General features: G+C 38.6%; 1 protein-coding gene across 4 annotated transcripts; it reads left to right on the forward strand.

Moving 5' to 3' along the window:
- Positions 1-9,832: 9,832 nt before the first annotated feature.
- Positions 9,833-26,899, forward strand: YIPF4 (Yip1 domain family member 4). 4 transcript variants are annotated; one of them, XR_013922014.1, is made up of 7 exons: positions 9,835-10,107; positions 13,645-13,798; positions 16,592-16,763; positions 19,239-19,316; positions 21,153-21,266; positions 22,499-22,575; positions 23,642-23,780. XR_013922014.1 is itself a non-coding variant. In XM_080342415.1 (6 exons), the coding sequence occupies exons 1-6, from the start codon at positions 10,023-10,025 to the stop codon at positions 21,837-21,839; spliced, it is 672 nt and encodes a 223-aa protein (XP_080198541.1). In that variant the 5' UTR covers positions 9,833-10,022; the 3' UTR covers positions 21,840-22,478. The 4 variants fall into 4 exon arrangements, 3 of the variants coding, with proteins under 3 accessions (XP_080198541.1, XP_080198542.1, XP_080198540.1); XM_080342415.1 differs by lacking the exons at positions 22,499-22,575; positions 23,642-23,780 and adding an exon at positions 21,771-22,478 and having other exon boundaries at positions 9,833-10,107; XM_080342414.1 differs by lacking the exon at positions 22,499-22,575 and having other exon boundaries at positions 9,847-10,107; positions 23,642-26,899.
- Positions 26,900-26,914: the final 15 nt, after the last annotated feature.

A 26,914-nucleotide genomic window follows, 5' to 3' on the forward strand; every position in this document is an offset into this window, starting at 1 on the left:
CTTAGAATAAGTCTAGCTCATACAGTAGCTGACAGATTAACTGTCCTTCTGTATTCATTGTGCACTTTTGTGGTACACTGACTGGCTAATATCTACACAGGCAAAAATAGTATTCAGGGAATGGTGAGATCTTAGTAGGAATGTAGAAAAAATACAGAAGTTTCTGTGAATGGATTGGAAGTTTCTGGTAAAAAAAAGATGCAGGACGGAATGTATCAGTATGGGTATGAAAGTCACATGGTATGTCTAAGATGTTGGCTGGCATCGCAGAAACATTAAAAGTTTCAATGGAAATTGCTTTTGAAAAACATATTATTTAATGATATGTCTAAATATGGGTTCATATTTCTGGAACTGCATTTGAAAATCTTGTCAAGTTCATGCAGGTCACCACAAATACAAATTGAATCTTTAAACAAAACCTGTTATGAAGTACTTAAGCATTATTACACTCAATTTAAGATTAAAAAGTCAAATTAAACTTAATGCCCAAGCTCATGGGCAGTCCTGAACACATCCCAGGATGAAAACATACCCCAACAGGCTTCTGTACTCTGTGGTTGGGATGGTTAAGAATAAGTGTTGGGGCATGCGAGCATTCCTACTCAGAAGGAATATATATCTATCTCTATATCTATCTCTATATCTATCTCTATATCTAGATATAGAGATAGATATAGAGATAGATATAGAGATAGATATAGAGATAGATATATATTATATTTATCTGTGTGTAGCTTGGAGAAATGCACAGATTCTCAGCTCCCAAGTTAGCCAAGAATATCTGGTCAAAATTATTTTTAATAGCCCGTTGAAGGCAGGTAACAGCATTGTAGAAGTGGTAAGGAGATAAAAGAAAGATGTGAGAGGAATGAGCTGGGGCTCTGGCCAGATATTGGTAAATTGGAGTCATTAGGGATAGCGCCACTTCAGCTGGTTAGCTCTTTTCTCTTTCCTTCCACAAAATCCAGGAGAGGTTTGAGATACAACAGTACTATGTACGGTGGCAAACAATGATAGGACAAGGGATCATGGGATCAAGCTGGAACACAAGAGGTTCCACTTAAATTTGAGAAGAAACTTCTTCTCAGTGAGGGTGACAGACACTGGAACAGGCTGCCAAGGGGGGTTGTGGAGTCTCCTTCTCTGGAGACATTCAAAACCCGCCTCAACACGTTCCTGTGCGACCTCACCTAGGCGTTCCTGCTCCAGCAGGGGGATTGGACTAGACGATCTTTTGAGGTCCCTTCCAATCCCAAACATACTGTGATACTGTGATACTGTGATACTGTGATACTGTGATACTAACTAGGGTAGTCTTGGGAGTGTCTTTTGTGGGCACATGTGTATGTGCCACAAGCAGAGAGAGCTCCCTTTTGAGAATTTTACATTTTTTGCAAATTTGTAATTTCATGGTGTGGAATTTTAAAATAAATATTGGGGACATTTATTTACCTCCATGTGTCAAAATAAAACTGGACTATCATTCCTCTGAGATTTTTAGACCTTGAATATTACAGTAAATCAGCATTTTTCAGGAATAACTTTATAAAACTTAAGCTTCTGTATAATTGTGAGGAAAAGGGAGAAATTAGTCTTTACAAGTCTGAAATTACCTGTGATATTTTGGAATAAACCATAGAAATTACTACAAAACAGCTAACATGAGAAACATCCAATTCAGAAAAATATTTTGTCAGAAAAAATTATTAATCCAAAATTTTATATCTATGATGTGTTGAAATAGAGAATTTTTAATTAAAATTCTCTATAAAGTCTACCTTTAAAAACATTTTAGAGCAAGACTTTTTATAATGTTAATAAGTAGCTATATTGTATAACTTGAACATAAATACAGACATTATCTTTTAAAGGTTATTTGATTTTTTATTACTGTTTACATCTAACATTAAATACAAAGAAACTGTAGTTTATAGATCTTACTTGTTCAGACTGAAAGTTTCAACGCTTGAACTGTAGGACAGTGAATCTAATATCCAGGCTGAAACCCAAAAACAAATAAAAAGATTGAATATCCAGATATTACTGTCATTTTCCTAGACTAGAAAAAAAATGACCTTTTGTGAAATACTGATATGAAACTAGTCAGATATAACAATATTCTCTCTAAAACTACTTTGATTTGGTAACACAGATATATTTTATAACTTTAAAGCATGTTCAAAATCAATAAGCAGGAAATATTGATTTGTGAAAGCGATTTTAATCTTCTGTGCTTTAATTCCTCGGAAACAGATCATTCTCATAGATCAGCATTATCATTAAAATATAATCTTTAAAGTAAAGTTGATTGTTATTTTTGACAACCAGAAAGATACTGTTCATTTCCCACATTGCATCTGTCCACGTTTTACATGGTTTCAGTTCATGTTTCACGTACTTTCATGGTGTAATTTATATATGCATTTTTATCAGTAAGCATAGTGAATGAGACACACATAATTCACTTGTTTTTACTTTGAATGATACCAAGATACATTTGGATTGAAATGGTAATTAGGGTAATAGCATACAAACCCAACATTTAAATTAATGTATTCATTACATATAACTAAATAAAGGTACCTTAAATAAAATTACTTACTTATAATAAATACAACTAAGAAAATAAAGTACATTTTTGATAATACATAGCAGGTCAAATTAAAGCTTCATCTAGTCCAGCATCTCATCTCCAGCAGTGCCTTCTGTAAGAAGTTTCACTCTTGGGATCTTTTCCATTTCCATTAAATTATTTTTGAGATGGAATGCTAGAGCAGACCATGGTATTAAGATACCATACAGCTTTATGGATGAACACAGTGTCACAACAACATTCTCCCTTTCATTCTCTATTTTCTGACAATTCCTTCCATTTGCTTTTGCTCACCATTGAGCAGGTATTTTCATAGAGCTATAAATTTTAGCCCCAGCTCTCATTTGTAAATGCTAACCATCATCCTCATTTAAGCAAAAACATGACTTTTGGGAGTAACTTAACAATATGCTGAACAAAAAATACTGTTTGCTTAAACAAGATTTTTAAAAAATCCTTAAAACACCCAAAAATCAAGTGTAGCACACTCTATGGCCATTAATCCTCTGTAATCCAAAACATAAACATTCTAAAACTTCTAGAATCTACAACAGTCTCCAGTATCACCAGCTTTGCATACTAATAATCTCATAATTTGTAGCACACTAAATAGTATGTTGATATTTCATAGTAATTAATAATAATTGCTAGCATACTAGATTACTACTTAGCTATAAGTTCTGGAAGACTATACTGGCTTTACAGGGCTGAAAGACTAATTTGAAATTGCTCCTGTAAAAACTATTGCCTTAGGTATTACAACTTTTCTAATAGTTTTTCTAAGCAAAAGTAACACAAGCTTTTATTTTTTGTTTAAAGAAATAGTTAAAATAAATAAATGCAAAATCTCCACTGACAAAGTCATGTAACATTTCTTAAGAGAAAAAGAAATATAGCAAAATGAAATTAAAACATCTCCAAAAGTTCTTTTTTTACAAATAGTCAAGAAGAAAGGTAGTGGTAAGAAAGAAAGCGGTTTACCCACATCAGTGTGTTCTGAAATTAAAAAGACTCAGCAGGCAGAAAAGTGTTGTAGTCCTCATAAAAAATGGACTCCGTATTATCTGTAAGTTCCTTCTCTGCAAGTTTCCTCCTTGTACAATTACTCAATGTTTTTTTTTTTTGCTTAATGAGTATGTTGGGCAATAGCTTTCTGCTGCCAGAAACATATGAAACTGTTTCTTGATGTAAAACAAGTTCCAGTTCTTAAATACTTGAAATTTTATGATACAGCGGTAACCAAAAACCTAGCCTTCAGTCCAGGATTATTGGTCAAGTTAGTAAATATTTCTGCTACCAGTAAAAATGAGTGTATCTACAATGCATTTACTTCATTCGTTCTTCAATGGTTTCATTAAAAGATAGTAACTTTAACTCACAAGTGAGAGGTTCACTGCGGGACTCTGTAGTTATCTAGAATAAACCACAGCATCTCCCTGTTTCAAGCAGCCAGGACTCAGGGATTTTCTCACTAACTAGAGCAGCACTGACTCGAGCAACTACATACAGCGAAGCAGGCTCAAAAAGAGGGTCTAACAATCCAAGATGCAAATGTAAAATCCATTTCAAAGTGGATGACTTATACTATCAGCATAAAGATTGACTTAATCTGCTGTTACTCTGAGACATTAGGAATCAAACTCCCCAGCAACTCTGCTTTACATCCTCTGTCGCAGTAGTTTGCTCCACACTTCCCCCAAGAAATCAGAAGATGACAACATCAATGATTCTCACTTCCTTTTCACACAGTGAATATTACAAAATGTTCCTGTAAGTTCACGTACTGCGTGATTCTTGTATTTGTAAAATTCACATTTAAAAGGAGCCCTTCCTAAGATAACCATTTGCATATAGATTGTGTATGTGGCCATCCCACAAGGCATTTGTATGCATCACAGCTTTCTACGGCCTTTTAAAACACTTTTACTTTCCCTTTTTCCTTTCCCTTACTACTATACAGTAAGCCAGAGAGCAAGCAAATTGTCCTACTGGTGGTAGAAGCAAGGCCAGCACTTGTGAACAGTCAAGATACACAGGAGGGTGGTTGTCTGCAATGAGCTACAAGACAACCTAAACTTCAGCAGACCAACTGGAGCAATTTATGATTGCTCACATTTTTACATGTAGTCTGGGTCTTAATCAATGAAGGTCATTTCTAAAGTGCACAGAAAGGGAAAATGCAAAAAATGCTGAGAAATCTAGTAGCAGCATCCGGGTGAAACAGGTTACTCAAATAGTTTTGAACCCTTCTGGTTGTTTTTTTTTCCAGAATCCCACCCTGAATTGGTCGCATCCCACCCTGGGCAAGGTCTGATCTGGCAAAAGCGGTGCTGGAGTGCCCTCCGCTGGCACAGCCGCGCCAGGGGACAAAGGGGAGCTCACTTGCAGAGACTGAAGGGAAAGAGAAGGGGGCTGAAAGGAGGGGGAGGACAGACAAAATCTTAATATTTGAGCAAATGCTGAGAAAAATCCAGAGTGCCTGGATCAGGTGTGTTTCTCTATCCTTCACTGTTCTCGTATGACAGCGCAGCAGGAGGGGCAACTCTTGAAAATCTACCCACTGTTCTTGTTTTAGGTAAGCATGTGCAGAATGTCTTTCCTTCAGTGTCTCTTCTGTGTGAAATTTGATTTGGTTCTCAGCTGGTCAAAAAGTCCCCAGGAAAAGAGATAATTTTAAAAAGTTCCTTCTATTACGCAAATCATGTTTAAAAATAAGACAGTGAATTATAATGAATGTCTGTATAAATAGTTTATTGAAAGTAGAGAAACAGAATGACTTGCTTGCCCATGTTCATACAGAGATCATAGTCAGAATCACAGACAATGAGAAAACATGGAAAATATTTCCAAATAGTGAACAAGATCCCTTCTTTGCTAGGCAGGCTCAGCAATATCACGAAATTGTCTTCTGCTTCACATCAACCTCCATTTTAGTTGTACTTTGAAAATCATACAGCACGTGGATAACATTGGGTCCAGTGCATGAAACCATCAAATGAGGAAAGAACCAGTCACCCGGCCTGGCATGCCATCATATTTGTCACTGCTCCCATTCGGCACATTAATAAAATGTGCATTTGTTACTCATCCATTGCATAATACTGTGTCATTAATTATTGTTGCCTGAAGTTTCCTCCTCAAAGCTGAGCCCATGTGAGATGTCCTCTCTTTCTCATTTGTCTCCTCCCACTCTTTTACAGTGCTCTATGAGATACTCCTGACGTTTATCAAGAGGTATGCTACTTTTGTCCCGCACACGTCCAAGTCTTGTTCTGGCAGTGTATGTTGCTGGCCTTGTTAGGACACAGGTACCAAACTCCTTGAAGGTTTTTAAGCCCAGCTTCAATAAATAAGAATTGCAATGAAGCAAGCAACAGGTTTGCCTTAAGTGGAAGCAACTCCTTGACATGGCATTCTTTGTGGTTATCCCGATAAATAGTTAAATTAAGCAAGCAAACAAACAAACAAACAAACTACACAAAAAACAACCAAACCAAAATTAAAAATTAAAAAAAAAAAAAGGACCCTAAAGGAGCCTAGGCTGTACAAAGGGATCTGGACCAGATGGATCATTAGGCTGAAGCCAGTTGTGTGAAGTTCAACAAGGCCAAGTGTTGGGTCTTGCATTTGGGTCACAACAGCCCCAGGTAGAGCTACAGGCTCAGGGAAGAGTGGCTGGAAAGCTGCCTGGCAGAGAGGGATCGGGGGGTGTTGATTGACAGCCAGTTGAACATGAGCCAGCAGTGTGCCCAAGGGGCCAAAAAAGCCAACAGCATCCTGGTGTGCATCAGGAATAGTGTGGCCAGCAGGACCAGAGCAGTGATCGTACCACTGTACTCAGCACTGGTGAGGCTGCAGCTTGAATCCTGTGTTCAGTTTTGGGCCCCTCACTACAAGAAGGAAACTGAGGTGCTGGAGAGAGTTCAGAGGAGGGTGACCAGGCTGGTGAGGGGCCTGGAGCACAAGTCTGATGAGGAGCAGCTGAGGGAACTGGGGCTGTTTATCCTGGAGAAAAGGAGGTTGAGGAGTGACCTTATTGCTGTCTACAGCTACCTGAAAGGAGGTTGTAGCATGGAGGGTGTTGGTCTCTTCTCCCAGGTAACAAGCGATAGGATGAAAGGAAATGGCCTCAACTTACACCTGTGGAGGATTAGGTTGTATATTAGGAAAACTTCTTGATAGAAACGGTTGTCAGGCATTGGAAGAGTCTGCCCAGGGAAGTGGTTGAGTCACCATCCCTGGAGGTGTTTAAAAGACACGTAGATAAGGTTCTTAGGGATGTGGTTTAGTGTTGGACTTGGTAGCATTAGGTTAATGGTTGGACTTCATGATCTTAAGGGTCTTTTTCATCCCAAGTGATTCTATGATGATATGATGCCATGACTCTAAATTTGTCCAAAACCAGATGTGTCTGGCATCCTATGGAAGGCACAGCTTCCAGAATCATCTGAGATATCCCAGCAACAACAGGGAATAGCACAATCATATCAGTGTAGGTAAATATAATAGCGGAATCATAAAATATCTTGAGTTGAAGGGATCCGTAAGGATAATCAAGTTCAATCTCTGCTCCTTGCAGGACTACCTACGAATAAACCGTACAACTAAGAGCATCATCCAAAAGCACCTTGAATTCTGGCTATAACAGAGTAAAGAGGAAGAGACATCAGAAACTGAAAGAAACCTATTGCAAAGGTCCTGTAACAGACAAGTTGCACATAATAGTTAAGAAAATTAGTTACTCTTACCAGATGTCTTGATTGCTCAACCTCTTAAAGGGGAAATAAAATTAAACAAATATTGGTATGGTTGTTTTGTATTATGAAGACAGTTTTCAGTTAAAAAATAGGTTACATGCAATTACAGGTGACTTCTGCTGCTGCAAGGAAATTGATGATCACTGTAAAATGTCCACAGAGAATCTGAACCCAAATTATATTTTATATCAAGGCAAACTTCAGTTATCGTTGGATATGGCAAAGTATGCTCTCTCCATAAAAATCAGATTGGCTTTTACTTGTTCAAAATTATTTGAGATGGAACTCACAGTGATTTCCTTTAATAGGATATATAGGAGAAAGGAGGTTCCTTCTCCAAATCAAACCACTGCTCTAACGCAATTTCTCATCCTGTAGCTTTTAAAATTTAAAATACATCCATATTTATAGTCCATGATAATTAATTAATTCTATGTATGAAGTAGAATTAAATATATGTAGCATGAATACCAAATTTCAGCCTGTTTCCCTGAGGTATCAGGAAAAAAACAGGTCCTCTGAGAAAAAATGTGCTGTTATTTAGCAGGGAGAGGAGGGAAGGAGCTCATGGCTAAGTCTAAGCAGAGTTATCTGGGAGCTTTTCTGTTAAATCTAGCAGTCGTTGAACACATAAAAAGTCCGGTTCCTGATTCTTCAAAGCATAGATCACAACCGGAGCCATTGTCCTTGTCATCCTACTATAACAAGGACTGGCAAACGGATCTCAGTCATATTATTTTACAGCTTCTTTAGTACTACAGAGGTCTCTTTGCAGGCCAGTCAAAAACAAGTTTCACAGCACGATCATTGGTCAGATCATGAACGGACCATTTTATGAAGCTTTGCAGGTTATCAGACTGCACATGAGCCAGCATTTCTCTAGAGTCAGTGGTCAAACACTGGAACAGGCTCCCTAGAGAGGAGGTAGATGCCCCAAGCCTGTCTGTGTTTAAGAGGCATTTGGACAATGCTTTCAATAATATGCTTTAATTTTTGGCCAGCCCTGAAGTGGTGAGGTTAGTTGGACTAGATGATCCTCATAGGTCCCTTCTAACTGAAATCTATCCTGTTGTGGTCATCAGTCTGATTTGTGACACTGCCAGATTTCCTTCTAGACAAGGGAATTGCAGGAGAGCAGTCCAGAAACCTCAGAACTGCACCGGACTATAAAGGATACCACTAATATACAGGGACTAGGCATAGCTTTAGAAGTACCACAAAAACTGCATCTACATACTGAGAGGAGGCAAATTCAAAACAATGGGGGGAGAAAAAAAATGTGTAGGGTAACAGAACAGATTTAGGATTATATATGGAAAACAATTAGTAAATGTGTTGCAGATGATCATGACAATACTGGAAGGTAAAGCCATACAAAATGTCACTAGATAGTAAAAATGGAGGCAAATCTTTCTGAATAGTCAAAAGGAATTATGCATTTTTTCATCTCCATCATGGAAGGAAAATATTTGGGATGATGCTTTTATTCAACAAGAAAAGAAAAATAAGAAGTCCAGAGTTGTATTTGAAAGGAGAAGTATTCACAACTTTTTTGATACTGAAAGTTCAAAATACTATTTTTAGTAGTATGCAGGAAGCTGATTACATGGGTCAAGCAGCAAATAGAAAGATAAGACGAAAATATCTCCCTATGAACGACTTGTAGAAGAAAAACAGGAAAACTGCTGCAGATGGCAGCGAGGGGGAAAGCTGTCATCCCAGGGTCCTCCAAACGCCGAATTTCTGCTGTTAGCTTTCCAGTCCGCTCTGGGAGGTCGGACATCACTCCTCGTGTCCCCAGCACCGCCCACGGCGAAGCGAGCAGGGCCCGCCCGGTAGCAGCCTGCAGGCCGAGCCGCCCCCGCAGCCCCCCAGAGCCCCCGGGGTAACGGGGCTGCTCCCCGCCGTGCGCGGGGCCTCGCCGGCCGGGCTGCCACCCGACGCCCTCGCTGGAAGAACACTTGTGTTCCGGGGGAGGGAAGGGGGTGGCTGCAGTGCATTTCTCAGGGCTGCCGCCTGCCCCGACACCCAAGCACCGTCCCGATCCGGTCACGCACGGGTCTCAGAAGTTAGCAGCACCGGGCACTACGACGGGGGCACGTTCAGGAGCCGGCAAGCGGCGGGGGCTGATCCCTGGGCTGCAGCCTCAGCCCCCAGCCCACCGCCCCACCGCCGCATCTCGGCGCCGTCCCTGCGGCCGCGGAGGTAGGTGCTGGCGGCACCGGGGGCTGACCCGGCACCGGCGAGACGCCCTTGAAGGCGGAGGTAAGGGGGGAAAGAAGGAAGCGGCTCGGGCAGCTACGGCGGCTGTTGGGCGGACGATGCGGCGAGAGCCATAGCGACCGTGCCCGCTGCAAACCCGCACCTGCACCCTCCCACCGCCGGGTCACGCCTCGTCCAATCAGGAGAAGCTTTATACAGGAGTGGAAGTGACCGCACTCCCCGAGACAGAACCAGTATTGGCCCCGCGGCGGCTAATCACGGCGCGCCTTGCAAGCAGCCAATGGGAGGGGAGGTGTCGCTTGTTGTTGCCCCGTGAGGCGGCTGCGCGCTGTGCTCCGGTACCTGCCGCCGCCGCCGCCGCCGCTGCAGGAGGGATCGGGGAGGCCAAAGGCCCCGGTGCCCACTCGCCTCTCGCTGCCCCCAGCGGCCCCGCGGAGGGCGGGGAGATGCAGCCCCCGGGCCCTCAGCAGCCGCCGCTCTATGCGCCCAGCAACGGGGACTTCACCTTTGTCTCCTCAGCAGACGCCGAAGGTGAGCGCGGGGCCGCGGCTGGGGCCGCTCTCGCTTTCCCGGGAGAAGGGCTCAGCCAGGCCCCGGGGGAGCGGGCGGCTCCCGTGCCGCTGAGGCGAGGGCTGCCTCCCTTCCCCTCTTCCCCTCCCCTCCTCCGGGCTGATGGCGTGGCTGGAGGCGGAGCGGGGTGGCTGAGGTGGCCGCTGCCCTGAGGCTGCGGGGCTGTGCTGTCGCGGGCTGCCGGGAGCGGGGCTGAGTGCCGGTGCGAGCAGCTGCGCCGTCCGTGCGGCGGAAGCACCAGCGCGGCAGAGCCGGCCGAGCTGCTCCGTTCCTTGTGTTTGCTGAAAGCCGTAACCGAGGTTGCGCCCGGCGACCTGACATCACTGTGACAGGCGCTGTCACTGACGGTTCTTCTTTCCGGCCTTGCTGGGAGTGCAGTTTGGTGTCTACTGAAGCTTGTACTGGATGTTCACAGTCGCTGTAGTGCTGTGCAAAAGGCTCTGTGCTGTGTCTCATTTCAGCACAGTAGCGAGCAGGGGCGGGAAGGAGCCCTGTGTGTAGTTTAGGGGGTGAAGTGTGGCCAGCTGCCTAACTGCTGCATTAATGGCCGTGGTGTTCTGCCTGAATGTGCCATGAAGCCTTAAGTCTGCAAAAATGAACACGTAAGAGTCAACACAGTGCTACCTTGTTTTAATGGAGAATGACCTTTTGGGCTCTACCTATTTAAACAATAAGCATTCTGCTTTATGTATGTATTTAATTACTGTTGTAATTACAGACAGGGGCAGGAAACTGTATAAATCCGTAGGTGCCCCACCCTGGTAAAGAACTACTGAAATGGAAAACTTGCTGTAGAATACCTGTACTTTGGTGAACTTCCTAGTCCTTCTGACAAGGAATGCTAATCAACAGCTACGATCTTGGCTGTGTTTTTTCTTTTGTTTGTTTTGTATTTCTTATCCACCTTGGCCTGAAAAAGGATCCATGTTCCTCTGAATGGAAACTCTCTGGATTGCCTCTGGAAGTATTTGTTGAGCAATGCTGAACCCAGTCCAATACAGCCACCTTTCCAGTAGGATGTGTTGAATTGTATTCAGCTCTGTGTTCTTTATGAACACAAGCAAGGCATGACCTGTTCAAGTGTAGTCCTGTCTGCAAAGTGCTGTGTAGGCGTTCCCTAACAAGCAAAACCAAGCAAAATTAAACACATTACTCTCCAATTTCTATTTGTTTTCCAAATCCTGGTCCATATGAAAAATATAATTATGAGGTTTTATTTTCCCATCTTACTTCCACGAGAGGTAGGAACTGTTTGTGGGGAAGAATGCCAAAGAGGTATTCTCAATTAAGTGGACAGATGGCATAATGAACAAACTAGCTTGTTTTTGTTTACCTCTTGTATTGCTTTTTCAAAATTGAAACCAGAGACTATTGAAACCTACATTTCTACAATGTGTGGTTGAAATGAGGCATGTAAGGTACCTCAGCATTGCTTCTGTGGTGTTCTGCCTGAGCCAGTAGCAGTGAAGGCACCTTAACTCTTGTTAGTGGGCATCAGAACCATCAGTTCTTGGCAGATTCATCTCCTCTCCATTGGCTTGCAGTTAACCATCTCATTCAAAGCAGTCTGTAGAAGTGGAAGTAGCATATTTTTTTTTTTTCATTGTTTTCTGCAGCTTTATGTCCCACCTGAGATATCTTGCAAAATAGACTTAAGATCATGTTAATAGCTTTCACGATTAAAAAGTGTGATTGTAGGTATTTACCAGTCATCAACTGCTAAAAGGAGTCTTGGTAAATAAGACTTGTGTAGAAGTTCCTCTGCCTCAGGATCGATCTTCAGCTGTCACTGAGAAAGGAGAAATAATTGGCTGGTTGGACTGTTACATTTGCTTATTTTGACAGCCACATTTGTGCACAAAGAATAGCAAGAACCTCTCCTTGGGATGCAGTGTTACGTTGTAGGATAAACAAATATTTTTAAATCACAAAAGGGTCCCAGTGACAACAGAAAACTGGTGAGGCTTTCTCTGCCTTGACGTGCGGCCATTAAGAATACATATTTCTTTTTTCCTCCCTTCGTAAACAGCAGAGGAAGGCTTACTTGTGTCTGGTGAGAATGGTGTATGTGTGCCAGTACTTACAGGAGCAAACTGAAATTCCTTCTTTAGCTTAGGGCCATCTTTATAAGGATCCTGTGCAGGTGCTGTTGGAAAAATCGAAGCAATGGATTATTAACTCATGATTATGAAACAGCTGAAAAGCGTTTATGGAGAAGCTTGAATTTAAGCTTGAGTGGCCTAGCAAAAGCTGATTTGGGAAGGATTATTCTGTTAAATTAATTGTGATACTGAATGATCAGTGAATGATTCAGACATGCTGGCTGAAGACTGTGACATTCTGTCACTGTATGCATCTTGTTTCTATAAAAATATATCGAATTTTGATAGAAGATGTCACAAATGTAATCTACAAATGTGGCCTGACTTGACTGAGTATGTGTGTCAGAGATACTTGCTATAGCTAGGTGTTTTGGGAAATTTGTGCCTAGGAACTTTTTATGTGAAGAACACATGATAATGAAAAAAGCAAAATAAGATTTTCTTTGGTGAAGTGAAAAGACATTGGATGAGAAGAGAGTTTTTCTGTTCCAGTCTATTTGTGATAAGATTTGTACAAAAACTGTACATGTTCTGTTTGAATTTTTGCTTTTTAGCAAATAATGGAAATGCATGATTTCCTAAAGCAATAATTATTCTTCTATATTTTTCTTTCTTCAAGTTGATTCATATATTTTCAGGTACTATTTTGTATTTTCATCTGTATGTAACTGAATACAATGAGCGAATAAGATTAATATTTATTGGTGACTTTGATACAGCCAGAACATACATAAATTGCGTTTTGTTTAGTACTGTGGCAGAGCAAGATCATAGCATATTGAAGAGAACTCCTTGTATCTCCTTTTATTGGCTGGAGCCTAGGGTTCTCTGATATTATTCTTTTTCAAATGTTTTTTAACCTGTGTTGAAGGCAGGCTACAAATAAAAGCATATACAAATGCTTTTCTTTCATGAAAAATTTGACATAAAAGCAGAGAATGGTTTTGGCTGAAATAATGCCACTGTGCAGGAATGGGCTCCAAAAGAGGTATAGTATGGCCAGCAAAAAAAAGGTAAATAATCCATAACTTACTGTATTGTTAGGCTTTCATTAGTTAACTTCTATTGTGCCTTTTTAATGCTTAATGATAAAGTACAAATCAAAGCCTTTTTGTCATACCTTAACACTGTGTAATCAAAACAGGAGTTCCATCTAGAAGCTAAAACTTAACAACGTTGGTTTATGTCCCAGACTATTACTGTTACATTCAAACCAGAAATACCCTTTCAAATTATATACCTGCTAATGTATAATTTTAGCCTATAATTTTGAATATTTCATGATGATGACCAGCACATGCAGCTTTATATATCCATTGTTTATCTTCCAGTACTTTTGAAATCAAATGGCTTTTGGCAAGACATTAAAAGACATTTTTCTCCCTTTTTCTCTAAGATCTTAGTGGCTCCATAACAACTCCAGATGTTAAGCTAAATCTTGGAGGAGAATTCATCAAAGAATCTACTGCAACTACATTCCTAAGACAGAGAGGTTATGGCTGGCTTCTGGAAGTAGAAGATGATGACCCAGAAGATAACAAGCCACTCCTGTATGTCATCATTATTTTTTGATATCTATCTTTATTAGCTGTGTAGGAAAAAAACAAACAACTTGTAGCCTCTTAAATTGTCCCACAGCCTTTTGCTGTGACTGGAATTCTGTTTGGCAAAGTACTTGACCAATGAGTGTTTTCTGGTGCAGGAATTAAAATATTATGTTTTTCATTATGGGTTTTATTTTTAGTGTATAATAGAGGCTTGTTATTCACTGTGCGGGAGGAAGGAAGGAGGAAGTAAAATCCAATTTTATTAATCTCTATAAGTATAAAGCTTTTATGGTTTTTCCGCTCTTACCTGTTATCTTGTAATGGTTTAAAAAATTAGATTACATTCTTTCTATCTTTTACACTGATGTTGTGAGTTTCTTAATGCTGTAAAAGAATCAGAGGCTAAGACAATCCTGTGGAAAGATTCATGTGAGTAAATCTAGTAAATTCTGTCATTTACTCTGAAGTAAATGCATTGTGAATCATGCTTATTACAATAGGGATGCTAGAAGCAAGGCAGTACAAACTTTATAATCTTTGAAGCTATCTTATAGTATAAAGACAGATTAAAAAGGTGCTAGTGTTGAAAGACGAAAATGTCGTTAAAACTGAAAATCTCTGCATCCCTTGTTCTGTTCACAGAGGAGTTGTTGGCTGAAGAAAGTTTGTGTCTTACGGTTACTGCACTGTACGTCAGGCAGCCTGAGTCTTAGTCCTTGTTCTGCACATAAGCAACTTCATTGGCAGTGTCTCACTGTTTTCCTGTGCAAATTAAATACAATGATGCTCTAAAAAACTGCAGTGAGCAGGAGAGTACTCTGGAGAACTGAAATTAGAGTGTTGGGAGAGAACAGATGTCTGAACAGCTTAATGATGAAACTGCTACTTGAAAAGTACTTTAAGTGTGCAAAAGTAGCTCCTTGTGTGAATAAGTCTGTTCTGTAAACCTCCAACTTCTAATTAAGAAACAAAATGATGTACTGAGGTGACAACATATTAATTCCCTCTTCTGTGTAACTTTTTATACTGCGAAAACCAAGTTTGTGATTCAAAGACAGCTGAGTGTTTGTAGCTGCTGATTGCTAGAAGTGAGGAGAACATGCCATGGAAGTTTGTGGCAAACAGGATGGCTATAATAATCCTAACAGAGATGACCTTAATCTCGCTTTCATGTAGCACTTCTTGTGCAGTTCTGATTATTCCCAGAACAAACACTGTAAAGCCTGGTAACCTGAATCCTGCCATAGATTTGAACAATACCAGCCAGCTAAGGGGAGTTCACTGATGTGGTACTACTGTGCCAGCATTTAGTTCAATAGGGTGACTTTTTTTTTCTGTCGCATTGGGCAGCCTTACGCCAGACCCTTGTTTCCTGCTACAGCTGCCATCACTTCTTAGGTGAGGTAGCTCTCAGCTTCATGCGAAAGACAGTTCATGTGAGAAACTGTCAGAAGCCCTAGGCAATGAGAAATAATTATTTCCAAGAAGGAAATATTTGTCTTACATAGTTGTAAGAGTAAAATATAGGAATGCTACCTCCCGTTTAGACAAATGGAGGAAAACAAATGCTTCTAGTATACTCTTTAGATTCAGGGTTGAGTTAAAGAACAATTTCTGTTGTTAAGTCACAGGTTAGTAATGCCAATTCTGAAATAGCTTCAGTAATAGCAATCTTGAAATTGCCTTGAGAGACTAAATCAGCAGTATTTTTTTTTTTTTAAGAGAAATTATGGTGATTCATGTCTTTGAATTTCTTTCTTGCTTCAGCTTTTCTGAGGAAAAAGTTATAAATCAAAGCCTTGTAAAAAAACAGACTTAAGATATTATCCTACATCTTTCTCCACTGTGGTCTTAAATATAGAGGAGAGGGTTATCTTCTGCAAGTCTCTTACAACTCTTCAGAGCTCTTCAGTCATGACTGCATAAGGAAGACACTGGCCTACAGTTCTGTCTTAAGGTTCTGCACATAATCTTAAAGAGGTAGACTTGGAAAGAAAGTCTGCCTCCTTCCTGCTATGCTAGCACCATCAGGGCAAGATGGACCTGTTGAGAGCCTCCAAAGCAGAAGAGTCTTCTGGTCAATTTATAGCTGCTTGCAGATAGTTTGTAGCAGGGACTGGCAAAGGCAATTAGAGAAGAACAAGATCTGTTGATAGAATTTATTGCTGATTTAATTGACTTTTATTTATTTTTACCCATATTGGAAAGAAACTACTAATTAAACAATTGGCACAAACTGGTCTGCTAAAAGCTGCTGTTGTTGAAGCAAGTGAAAGCCCATTTTATTTTAAAAACTTACTTTTACCTGATATATTTTGAATGGTTCGATTAGTGAATGTAAAGGTATTTTTTCTTGTAGAATTCAAAATAAGATTTTTCCATAATAGCTGTGCTCGTGGCAAACTACTTAGCATCGGAATACACAACTGTGTACTTCTGCCTATGCGTGTTTTTTATTTTTTTGAGTAGTTACAATGGTATGAATGTTATGTGTTCTTGCATGTCAGAAAATAGATCCTAATGGTATATTGTGTATGTTCTCTGTTCTCAGTCATGTAATTGATTTTTGAATAATTAAATATATGTAACTGTGTCACGCCAGTTACTGAAAGTAGGATGAGGATGCGGTGTTGCTTTCTTATGGATGAACAGTTCCTTTGCTACCCATGGCTTCAGAAAGCCTTATGGGTGACAGGAGATTTGGTCTATAAACTTACTGTTTGCCTGGAACTTACTTTTTAAGCTCTGTTTCATTACTGTGATGTATAATAACGCTCCCTTGCTTTACAATTTCAGGGAAGAACTTGACATTGATCTGAAGGATATTTACTACAAAATTCGATGTGTGTTGATGCCTATGCCATCTCTTGGGTTTAACAGACAGGTAGTCAGAGACAATCCAGACTTTTGGGGTCCTCTGGCAGTTGTCCTCTTCTTCTCAATGATTTCATTATATGGACAATTTAAGGTAGGTATAAGCCTTCTACCTAAAAAATCAAAACTAAGTTTAGGGACATGATTGCTAAGCAATTTGCATTCTTACGTAGGTAGAAAGTATTTTCTTCACATACTAATGAGGATAACTTCAAATGCTGTTTCTCAAGTTAATATGTAGAAAGACAGCAGTAAGGAATGTATTAAGTAGCCCAAAGATAAGTTAATCATGATGAAATGTCAAGTTTCTTATGCAGTAAAACAAAGGAAAGATGTGGTTTTTAGAGGGAACAGATTTATACTAATGGATTTAGAGTCATGTTAGTATATCTTTCAATTTTAATTGTGACCTTTTGTTAACTTGCTTTTCTTACTAAAAATGTTACCAGAGAACATTTATTTGGTTGTCATGAATTTTAATTTCCTGACAAATAAAGCTACTTGTTTAATTCATACTATATCATTGCCATTATCTGGTGTATTTAATCTCCATTTAGTGCCATTTGCTGTGTTGTCCTCTCTGCTCAATTACTATCACGTAACTTTCCTTTGATCAATAGACTTTTTTCATAATTCCTTTTGAACTCCAGAGTGAATAGCTATTCAGAGGCATTGTGTAGATTTAATTGGCCTCTATGAACACTGTTAGTTTTTTTTCCTTTACTTTCAGATTGAAACAGAAAAGTGGTATCATTTATAGTCACAATTTGAATGTGAGCCTAGGTGAACCTGCTTCAGAATTCTTTGACTATATGTGTAGTTACAGGTGTTTTAAATGCAACGTAGCATAGCAATAAGCCATATGGAAATGAACAGAATGTGCTTATGCAAGGATTTTTGTGAATGGTGAGATAAAATCATTCGCTTTGTGACCTCTGGCTTCCATATGGTGTACCAAATGCCAACTGAGAATTCACTCTGAGTATATTGTTTCTATGAGACTTGAAGTGAGTGGGACTAAACCACTGTGTTACTCAAACGGACCACTGAGCTGTCTCCCAGGCAAAGCAAGAACCGTTCCTTGATCCCATCACAGATAAACTACCTCCTGCAGTTTAAGTACCTACTGTACATCAGCAACAGGTCTAATGATTCTTAGAAATGGTGCATTTACCATACAGATATGAGAGTGCTGTTTATGTGTGAGGAGGGAAAGCTAGTAGCTAGCGACAGGATGACAGCAGCTAGACTAGAGTAGCAAGTGATAGGATGAGAGGAAATGCCCTCAAGTTGCACCAAGGAACGCTCAGATTGGATATTAGGAAAAACTTCATGGAAAGGCTTGTGAAGCACTGGAACAGACTGCCCAGGGAAGTGGTAGAGTCACCATCCCTGGAGGTGTTTCAAGGATGTACAGACGAGGTTCTTAGGGACATGCTTTAGTGCCAGAGTTAGGTTACGGTTGGACTTGATGATCTTAAGTGTCTCTTTCAACCAAAATGATTCTATGAACTGAATGGGTGGGCTGAAAGCTGGAGGGAGACAAGCATTCCTGCTCTGAGAATTCAGTGTGGTCCTCTTCTTCTAGACAGTGGGAAGAAGGCAGGAATTAAAAGGAGACCATGCACTATTTTCACAAATAGCATAAAGCCATTATATTTACCCTAATTTTTGAAGTGGTGCTGTGATTTTTAGCTGGTTTTAAAGAAAAATCATTCCCTATTTGAGTCTTCTGTGAAACTGGAACTTTTAATTATGCAATAAAACTGAATTGAGTACTAAATTTTTAAGTGCAGCCATTGTACATTTGGAAATACAGATACTGAGCTGATTTTGTTGTTCCCCTCTGAAAAGGTATTTCAGAAGGGAGAGCTTCACTTATAATCCTCCCAGTGGATCAACTCCAAGAATAGTTAAGTTACTCTGAAGGTTCTGTTAAGACTGATGAGAGAATGATTTTAAGATTTCTTCTTCAGTTTATGAGCAGAGCAATGAAAGAAACTAGAAGAAATAATTAGACCTTGTCCCAGGAGTCTGGGACTGTTTCTTAAGTTGTAATCACCTACAAGTTCTTCTGAAAGTTAAAGCCCTACATCTTCTGACTGTTCTCAGTTTGTGTAAAGAATAAAGTGGGATCTTTATGGATGAAAGAAACAGAATTGAACTCCTTGTTTTGGTTGGGCTGCCTTTTAAAAACTCTGAGCCTGCATTTTTAATAGGTGGGATGTGAAGACATTCAGCTAGGGTGGTCTTAGCTTTAGTTTTAACTAAACTCTTCCTACTCTGATAGAATATTACAATACTTAGAATATTACAATATTTACAAAACACATTGGTGAACATGGAATGCACATGCAAACTTACCATTAATGTGATTCTGTACATTTAACCTCTGAATTTTATTCTCAAGTTGCATTGTGGTACTAAGTAAAACTATTCTTGTCGCAATTCAGAATTCAGTTTTGCATAATAAAATCCTTGACTGCAGTGAAAGGGATTAATAGAAATGAGTTTTTCTTTCTTACAATAAAAATGATTAATATAAATGAATTGTTCTTTATCTCTTAAGGTTGTTTCTTGGATTATAACTATTTGGATATTTGGATCCTTGACAATTTTTTTACTGGCCAGGGTTCTTGGAGGAGAAGTAAGTAATGTAAAGTCTCTTGGCTACATTTTTCAGTAATAGTTGGGTTTTCTTGCTGGTTGGCTTTAGACCTTGTAGCCAACTATGAATGGATGCAGTTGGTAAGTTTAATATCTTCATTTCAGGTTCTTGACCTGTAGAATAAAATCTAAAATACAGAGGTGGCCAGCTAATCTTTCTGTGCTACAGATGCACGGCTGGGTGTGATAAACAATTTGGAAATTCACATTATGAATCCCAGAAATTCAACCAGGTGCCTGTGTTCCAGAGCTGAAGTCCATTTTTGAGGGACAAGGGCTTTCTATTTTTTTGGTCACTGAGCTAGGTGGGACTCTTTCTCCTTCTTTGCACTGCTCTCGTACTGCCCTTTATTTAATCTTTTGTTTGTTTGTTATAAATGAGGCTAACAGCAGTTGTATAATGTCCTTGTGGGTAGGGCACCTACCAGTGTTTGTTTTCATCCTTGGCCTGATGCAGTTCGAAGCCATTAAAGGATGAAAGTCAGCGCATGTTCTTCAGCTGCAAAGCCAATGGAAATTCTGGCCTTCATCCCTCCCACCACCCGCTTGCACCGGCAGGGTTGGAATAGTTGTTTGAGCTGTTTACAAATTGAGTCACTAAGTGATTCTGTTGTAAACAAAAAACTACTTGCAGCAAGGCCCACAGACAGCTACAACTGGAAGATTCAGGAGGGTAGAAACTTCTTAAAATAGCTCTGCAGCATAAATTGCGTTGAACTCTGTTGTGAAGAACTTAATATTCAGTGATATTTGATTTTTATATTTTTACTACACATCTTGTATTAATGATGAACTAGTGTTGAAGACTTCCTACATTATTTAAATTTACTTTAATATTTTTTAGATTTTCCTTTAAATCGTAATCACTGGAGTCTTTGTGTGAGCAGTTGTTTCAAAAGAAAAAGCTTTTATAAATGTGATTTTGTGGTTTTTCTGCATACTAGCCTAATCCAGATGCCATTAAATCAATCTGTTTTGTGGTTCAAAATGTGAAGCTACCAGAATGTGTGAACTGGGGAGAAAGTATAGGTCTGCACAGTTCACTGTGAAGGATCATTGGCCACAAGAGATTGCTTGCAAGATGGGCACTTGTTTCAGCACTGTTCCTCCTGTTAAATCCAAGAAGTCTAGCTATGCCCAGGAACATTTCAAGCCATACGGGAACATCAGACATTTTAATCCCTATAAAGCTAAAACTGGTTATGTTACTTCAAATAAATCTATTTAAGATAGTCATAATAAATTTAAACTGGAAATCAGAATATTTCTGTGCCTTAAAGGGATCAGGTTGTCGGTCTTCCGCTGACGCCAAAAGCATTAATGTAGTTTGGGTTTATGTATAATGGATAGGAGTATGTTAATGCAGAAAACTGTATCTTTGCTGCTTGTGACAGGCAGGATGACATCTGGTGACTGAGAGGTCTGTTGTAGTTCTGTGCTCCTGCGTATCATTTATGCGCTCCATGGAGAGTAGCAGTTGAGAATCACTTAAGGCAGAACTTGAAAATATGAAGAGTGGGTGGAATGACATATTTGATCCCGTGTAAATACTTCCCTTGGAAGTGATAAAATTGTAATTTACGGTGTTTAAAAAAAAAAGACAACATATTTTCTAGAAAACTGAATTATTATTTGCAAAATTCTAGGGGATAGCATAAAAAAACAATTTTATACTAGCAAGATTCCTTTAGCTTAAATTTCATAAATACCTAACACATTGTTATCACTGTTCATACTGTTATAACAAGATCAAATCGTGTTTGGTGACAAAGGTTGAGTACTAAAAGGCTTGTTTTTATGTGCTTGAAAATTTCAGGTTGCTTATGGCCAAGTTCTGGGTGTGATAGGATATTCCCTACTTCCCCTTATTGTCATAGCACCTGTACTTTTGGTGGTTGGATCATTTGAAGTTGTTTCTACCCTAATAAAAGTAAGTTCAGTATCATGTATTGAGAATTGTTTACAGTTATTTTTTTAAGTTACATGTCTAAGACTTCAGGTATTCATCTGTTCAGGACAACATGGTGATGTGTCAAAATATTCAGAGCTATCATGTGAGCTCTGTCTTCGTTTTGGTTAGCATGGTGGGCATGACTGCCACGCAAAATCTAGTTTAAATGTTTCTTTGGAGTATCTGGGGATTTACAGTGCTGTTTTAATAACACCTGTTATCAGGTTAGCTTCTGTTTAAGTATTTTGCTATGCTATAAAATAAATAGGATTATAATTTTGAGAAGAGGATGTTTAATTAAACCTCAAAGTGATGAATCTGTAAATCAGCTGTTCTGTCCCTTCCCCCATCATCCAGTTTATTTTTAGTTTCTGCAGCCTGACTATGACGTTAGTCATTGGTCTGAGAGCTTCCCATAGTGGTAGCAGTACCAAGCTCTCAAAACCCTTTGCAGAGAAGGTAAGTATTGTTCTGATTTTACAGATGTGGAACATAAGGCACAAAGCAAGAATAACTTGTCTGATACCGCCTGCTGTTGGACACCTTTTATGAAAGTAGCAATGTTCCCTGATAGATCCCAGAACTACGTAACATTCTTGAACACTTACAGTACTTCTAAAAACACTTTAGGTAGCCTTTGAAGTTATTGCTGGACTTCTGGAAGGGTTGACTGAGAAAATTCTTTTAATAGCTAAGCTGCACACTTTTGGAGTTCTTGTTCTGTTGATTTGGTTGATTTCTGTCCTTTTAGCTTGCTGGTAAACAGTAGAATTGAAGTACAACTAAAGTGTATGATTAATAACAAAATTGCTGTGTTTGTGATTTGATAACTTGCCATTACTGTTAAGTGATACTGTCAGAAAGCCAATCATTAACTTGCCAGTTAACTAATATATAACTTGAAAATAAATATATGTTAATGAAACCTGTGTTACTTGATTAGCACTAACAGTTTTACATTAACTTAGAGCGATTCTGTGCAAGGTCTTTGCATCATTAGTGTGAAAATGCAGGACAAGCCCCATATGACCAAAACTACTGATGGTGTGATAAGTTCTGCTGCTTCTGGCTTGAGAACTTTGTGTTTGGGGAAATATTTCACAGTCCTAAAGTTGTGGAACTTGCAGTGAAATAGTGAAACTACAGTCAGTTCTTTTTCAGTTGCAATCAGCAAAGTAAACTACTTAAGCAATGCATTTCAATTACTTTAGTTGCTGCAATTTTCTTCATGTGTATAAGAGAATTCAGTCATGATCTTGTCCATCTCTGCAGACCTGCAAAACCAAAAGTATGCAATCACATGCAATTTTTTTTGTTGGATTTGTGTGTGGTGGGTTTGTTTGTTTGTTTTGTTTTTGTGTGTGGGGGGGGAGGCAGGGGAGCATTTGGTTGTGTTATTTTATTTTTATGATGGCAGTTGAATGGGCCATGTAATCCCCAAAGGGGCTTCAGGTCCTCTGACAGAACTGTAGGAAAAGTTCTCTGCTGGAGAGAACTTGCATGCCACTCAGTTTTAAGTGTTTTTCCTTATTTTTCCATTTTTTAAAAATCAATACCAAAGGAGCTGCTAGAGGATAATAATGTCATATTACTTTTTGCTATAACGTTGTTGGTTTGAGTCAAGTTTACTGACCTCGAGACTTTTTTTTAAGTATGCATGCTAACTTCATATAACATAGTGCTTATTCATAGATGTTATCTTCTACACATCTTTATAAGCTGGTTCTTTGATAACTTAGTAAGCAATATAGTTTTTGACACAGATTGTAGTTTGGCAGCCTTCTGACTGCACCTGAAAGGAATAGGAATGTGAGGTTCAGTTACCTTGTAGTGGGGGCACCATAATTAAAGAAAAGCTTATAAGCCAGAGGAATCCTGAAATTAAAAATGCTGACTTAACCGTCTGGTCTATATTGTAGGATGAAGAGTCAATTATATTAACTTCTTTCACTTAAAGAAAGGGAGGAGTTAAAGAAAGGTTGGGGACAGTCAAGGTAGAAAGAAAAGTTATTAATACAGTGAAGTTTGAAGCTATCGGTGCCTGTAAGCTTATGGTTTGCTTTGTGGTATCTGTGTGTCTTACGTTAGAGAAACCTTACTGGACATCCTTAGCTGCTCGCTTCAGTACAGATGTCTCAAATGAAAATAACATGCCTATTTGCTAAATATTTCTTTAAACTTAGATGACAATGCATAGTGTATTTGTTTTTAATGTGTGTGGAGTTCTTCACCCAAAAATCTTTTTGAGGGGGTTTCTTTTCAATTACATTGAGAGAGAAACTGATTTTTATTTTGGTATTTGGAGAGATTTTTTTCTTATGGTGTCAGCTAAGACTTTTCATTTTCTTTTTCAGTTATTTGGAGTCTTTTGGGCTGCATACAGTGCTGCATCATTACTAGTCGGAGAAGAATTCAAGACCAAGAAACCCCTTCTAATTTATCCAATCTTTTTATTATACATTTATTTTCTGTCCTTGTATACTGGGGTGTGATCTAGTGCAAGATGTGGCCAGAAACCATATTTTATTGACTTGCAGGCTGGTAATGCATAAGATTAAAGAGGCTGGAGATAATACAAGTGACTGTTTTGTATCCAGTTGTCAAGATGTTTTAAGATTGAAGAGCATATTTGTGTATATTATTTAATGAAGCAATTGTAGCTATATAGATTTGTATCAAAGTTCTAGGTTTGTTTAAGACTCTTCAGATTTTAATGAACAAAATAAAATAACCTTGTGTTTTATAAGAAAGTGTAGCAAAACCACAACTCGATACCTGTGCCAAAAGCACTAGGACCAGATTACTATATTCAAGGAGAAAAATGAGAAGTTAACTGTAACAATCTCAAAGTGCAATTTTTCTTTTGAGCTTAAACACAGCTGGCTTTTCTTGGCGCAGCAAATTCTGTAGATAATATATATTTATGAAACAGTCCTGATTGTTCACAGAATAGTCTGTATAATCAAGACATAAAGATACTACTTTTAATTTAGTGCCTCAATTACTTTGAATTGGCTATTGAGTTTTTTTATAAATTCCAATTTGTTTTCAAAACATGTATATACTGTGTATTTTGTATCTATGGCTTGTGTGTAACATAAATACTCCTTGGTTAAGGATGTATATTGGGTTTTTAAAAATTGGAGATAAAAGTATTTGAAGTCTTCACTTCCTATCTCTGACTAAAGGAGCAAGATATTTACTGTGTGACATAATTAAAATGCATATTTAGAGAATCAAATTATTTTACTGAAAAATATAAATTTACAGAGAAATGGGCGAACGCCTTTCTCATCTGTAGTGCTGGCTTAACGTTGGAGAAAAAAAAGACCATCTATCAAATTTGTGTGATCTTTAAACAATGTTATTTTATGATGACAAAATAAAAATAATGCTTCCCTAACTATGTTTTACAACATCTTGCTCTGTCTTGCTTTTAATAGCACGGTATTTAACACGCATCCATTTTTTTGCCCCCATTACTATTAATCTCTTGTAAAGAGAAATAAAAAAAGATTTGTAAGGCCAGATTTTCCCTCCACTAAATAAGGCAGAATTACAGCCTTAGTAACAGTTACAGTCTTGCTAATTTTGACTATCCAAGGATTATGTAATAGTGTGATGACATGTCAAATATTTCCTGTGTGCTGTGTTGATTGCTTATGTAATGGTCCTTATGGTAATGTTTCTTCGCAAGGGAAGTCCAGGGAAGTTTGCTTTGCATGGTACTGAGTTACGCATTTGGAGTCTTCAGTATTTAGCATTGCCAAATGCATCTTAAGTTTCTTTTTGGTAACAGAAAAAAAACATTCCCCATGTCTTGTTTTGGTGTTTTGTTTTGATGCTGCAAATAAACATCAACCATGACAAGGTAATAGCCAGGGCTGTCTTTGATCCATGATGGACTTGCTTCCTTATCAGAACTGTTTTTTCAGCTTTTTAGACTGTGTAGCTTGCCATTTTAGTAACTTACCAGTTGTTAGTGACACAAAATCTATATTTAAATTCCAACTCTACCATAAACCTTTAGCTTATTCTGTCTGCTTTTCTGGCTGATACTTGTGTTGACTTTAAATGGAACTACTTAAAGTTGATGCTGGACATAAAGTGTAATGTAATACTTAGCTTGTAATATATTAAAGGAGAAAAACTGGTAGAGTGATCAACTTTTCACGTAATTTTTGAGTGCTGCAGAAGTGGAATTACTGCACAGTTGTACTAAACGAATTACACTAGCAGCTTAGTACTTATCTGCAAGTGTTTTGTTGAGCATTCATACCACATTCTTAAAAAAAAAAAAAAGGCAATTACAATTTATTTTTTTAAAAAAAGCATGTTAGCTTTGAAATCTTGCATGATAATCTGGTCTCACTCTTTTTTCATGGCTTATTTCTTTTTAAACAGGAATATCCAACTAGCATTAGAAGACTCAGTCCAGACCCTACGAATACACGTTTAACTAACATCACCACAACCATTTAGGTTACGAGGCTGTCAGAGAGCTTTAAGCTAGTTCCTCTTAGCATAGCTGCTCATTAGATGTCCACAATGGATCCTGTGCATCTGAAATCACTGAATATTCAAAGGATGCAAGAATGTTCTATTTAATCTCCAAATTTCTCTGTTCTGTGAAATTCATAGTTGCAATTTTAATGGTTCATTTCCACAGACCTGGCACGTGTAATATGCAATGTAGATATGCACTTAACATAGTACATATTTTGTACACAACTGCAGATTTGCACCTTTTAATCTTAGTATCTCTAGGGACACCTTTTGCATATGCTGTGCAAGGAATATGTACAAACAGCTCTCAAATGGTTCTGATAATTTGTAATAACTTTGCATTTAACAAACATATTTTTAGATGAGGTATGTGTGTAAATACAAGATGTATTTTATAAAAATTTTGAATTAAACTTGTTTACAGAATGTATGAAGCTTATTTATATTCACTGAATTTAGACACATCTCTATTTCTATATGTCATCAATCTCAAGCTGTGAGCCTATAACTAAGTTTTTGTGATTTTATATATATATATATATATGTATATATATATATATATATTATTTCTGTCTGTCAAAGCTGGAAATTTGAAGTGTATTCATCTAGCAAAAAGTTCCCTTTCCAAAGTGCAACACCTCATTTCAAGGTAGAGACATGGATATCATACCTTAGTAAGTCACGGTCTTTGAACAATTTTCTGTATAGAATAGCTAAATCCATGTGTGTGCACGTGGCTTTTTCCATCTCCTACCCATCAAACCTACTCTGCTGCCTATCAGAAAAGCTGCACCTGCTTGAAGAATATATGAAATCAATTGCTTTGAAGTGGAGACAACATAGAGCTTCAGATCTGCTTTAAGTTTTGTCGTTACCCTTTTTGGTCTTTAATGTTTCTCTTGAAGTGGTGAAGCAAGCTTAAAAGCTTGCTTATTTTGCCCTCAGGACAATTTTGATTTAGCCTGGGTGGTATCCATACCCAAATGCTTTTGGTGTGGTTATTTTGCTGGGGTTTTTTGTGTGTGTGTGTGTGTGTTTTCTTTACAGAGACACTATAGCTGAAATTATTTCCCTGCTACAGCAACCTGTCCTAATAAAAATACTCTTCTGTAGGAAACGTT

Source organism: Nesoenas mayeri, assembly GCF_963082525.1.
Source record: "Nesoenas mayeri genome assembly, chromosome: 3".
Taxonomy (NCBI): Eukaryota; Metazoa; Chordata; class Aves; order Columbiformes; family Columbidae; genus Nesoenas; species Nesoenas mayeri.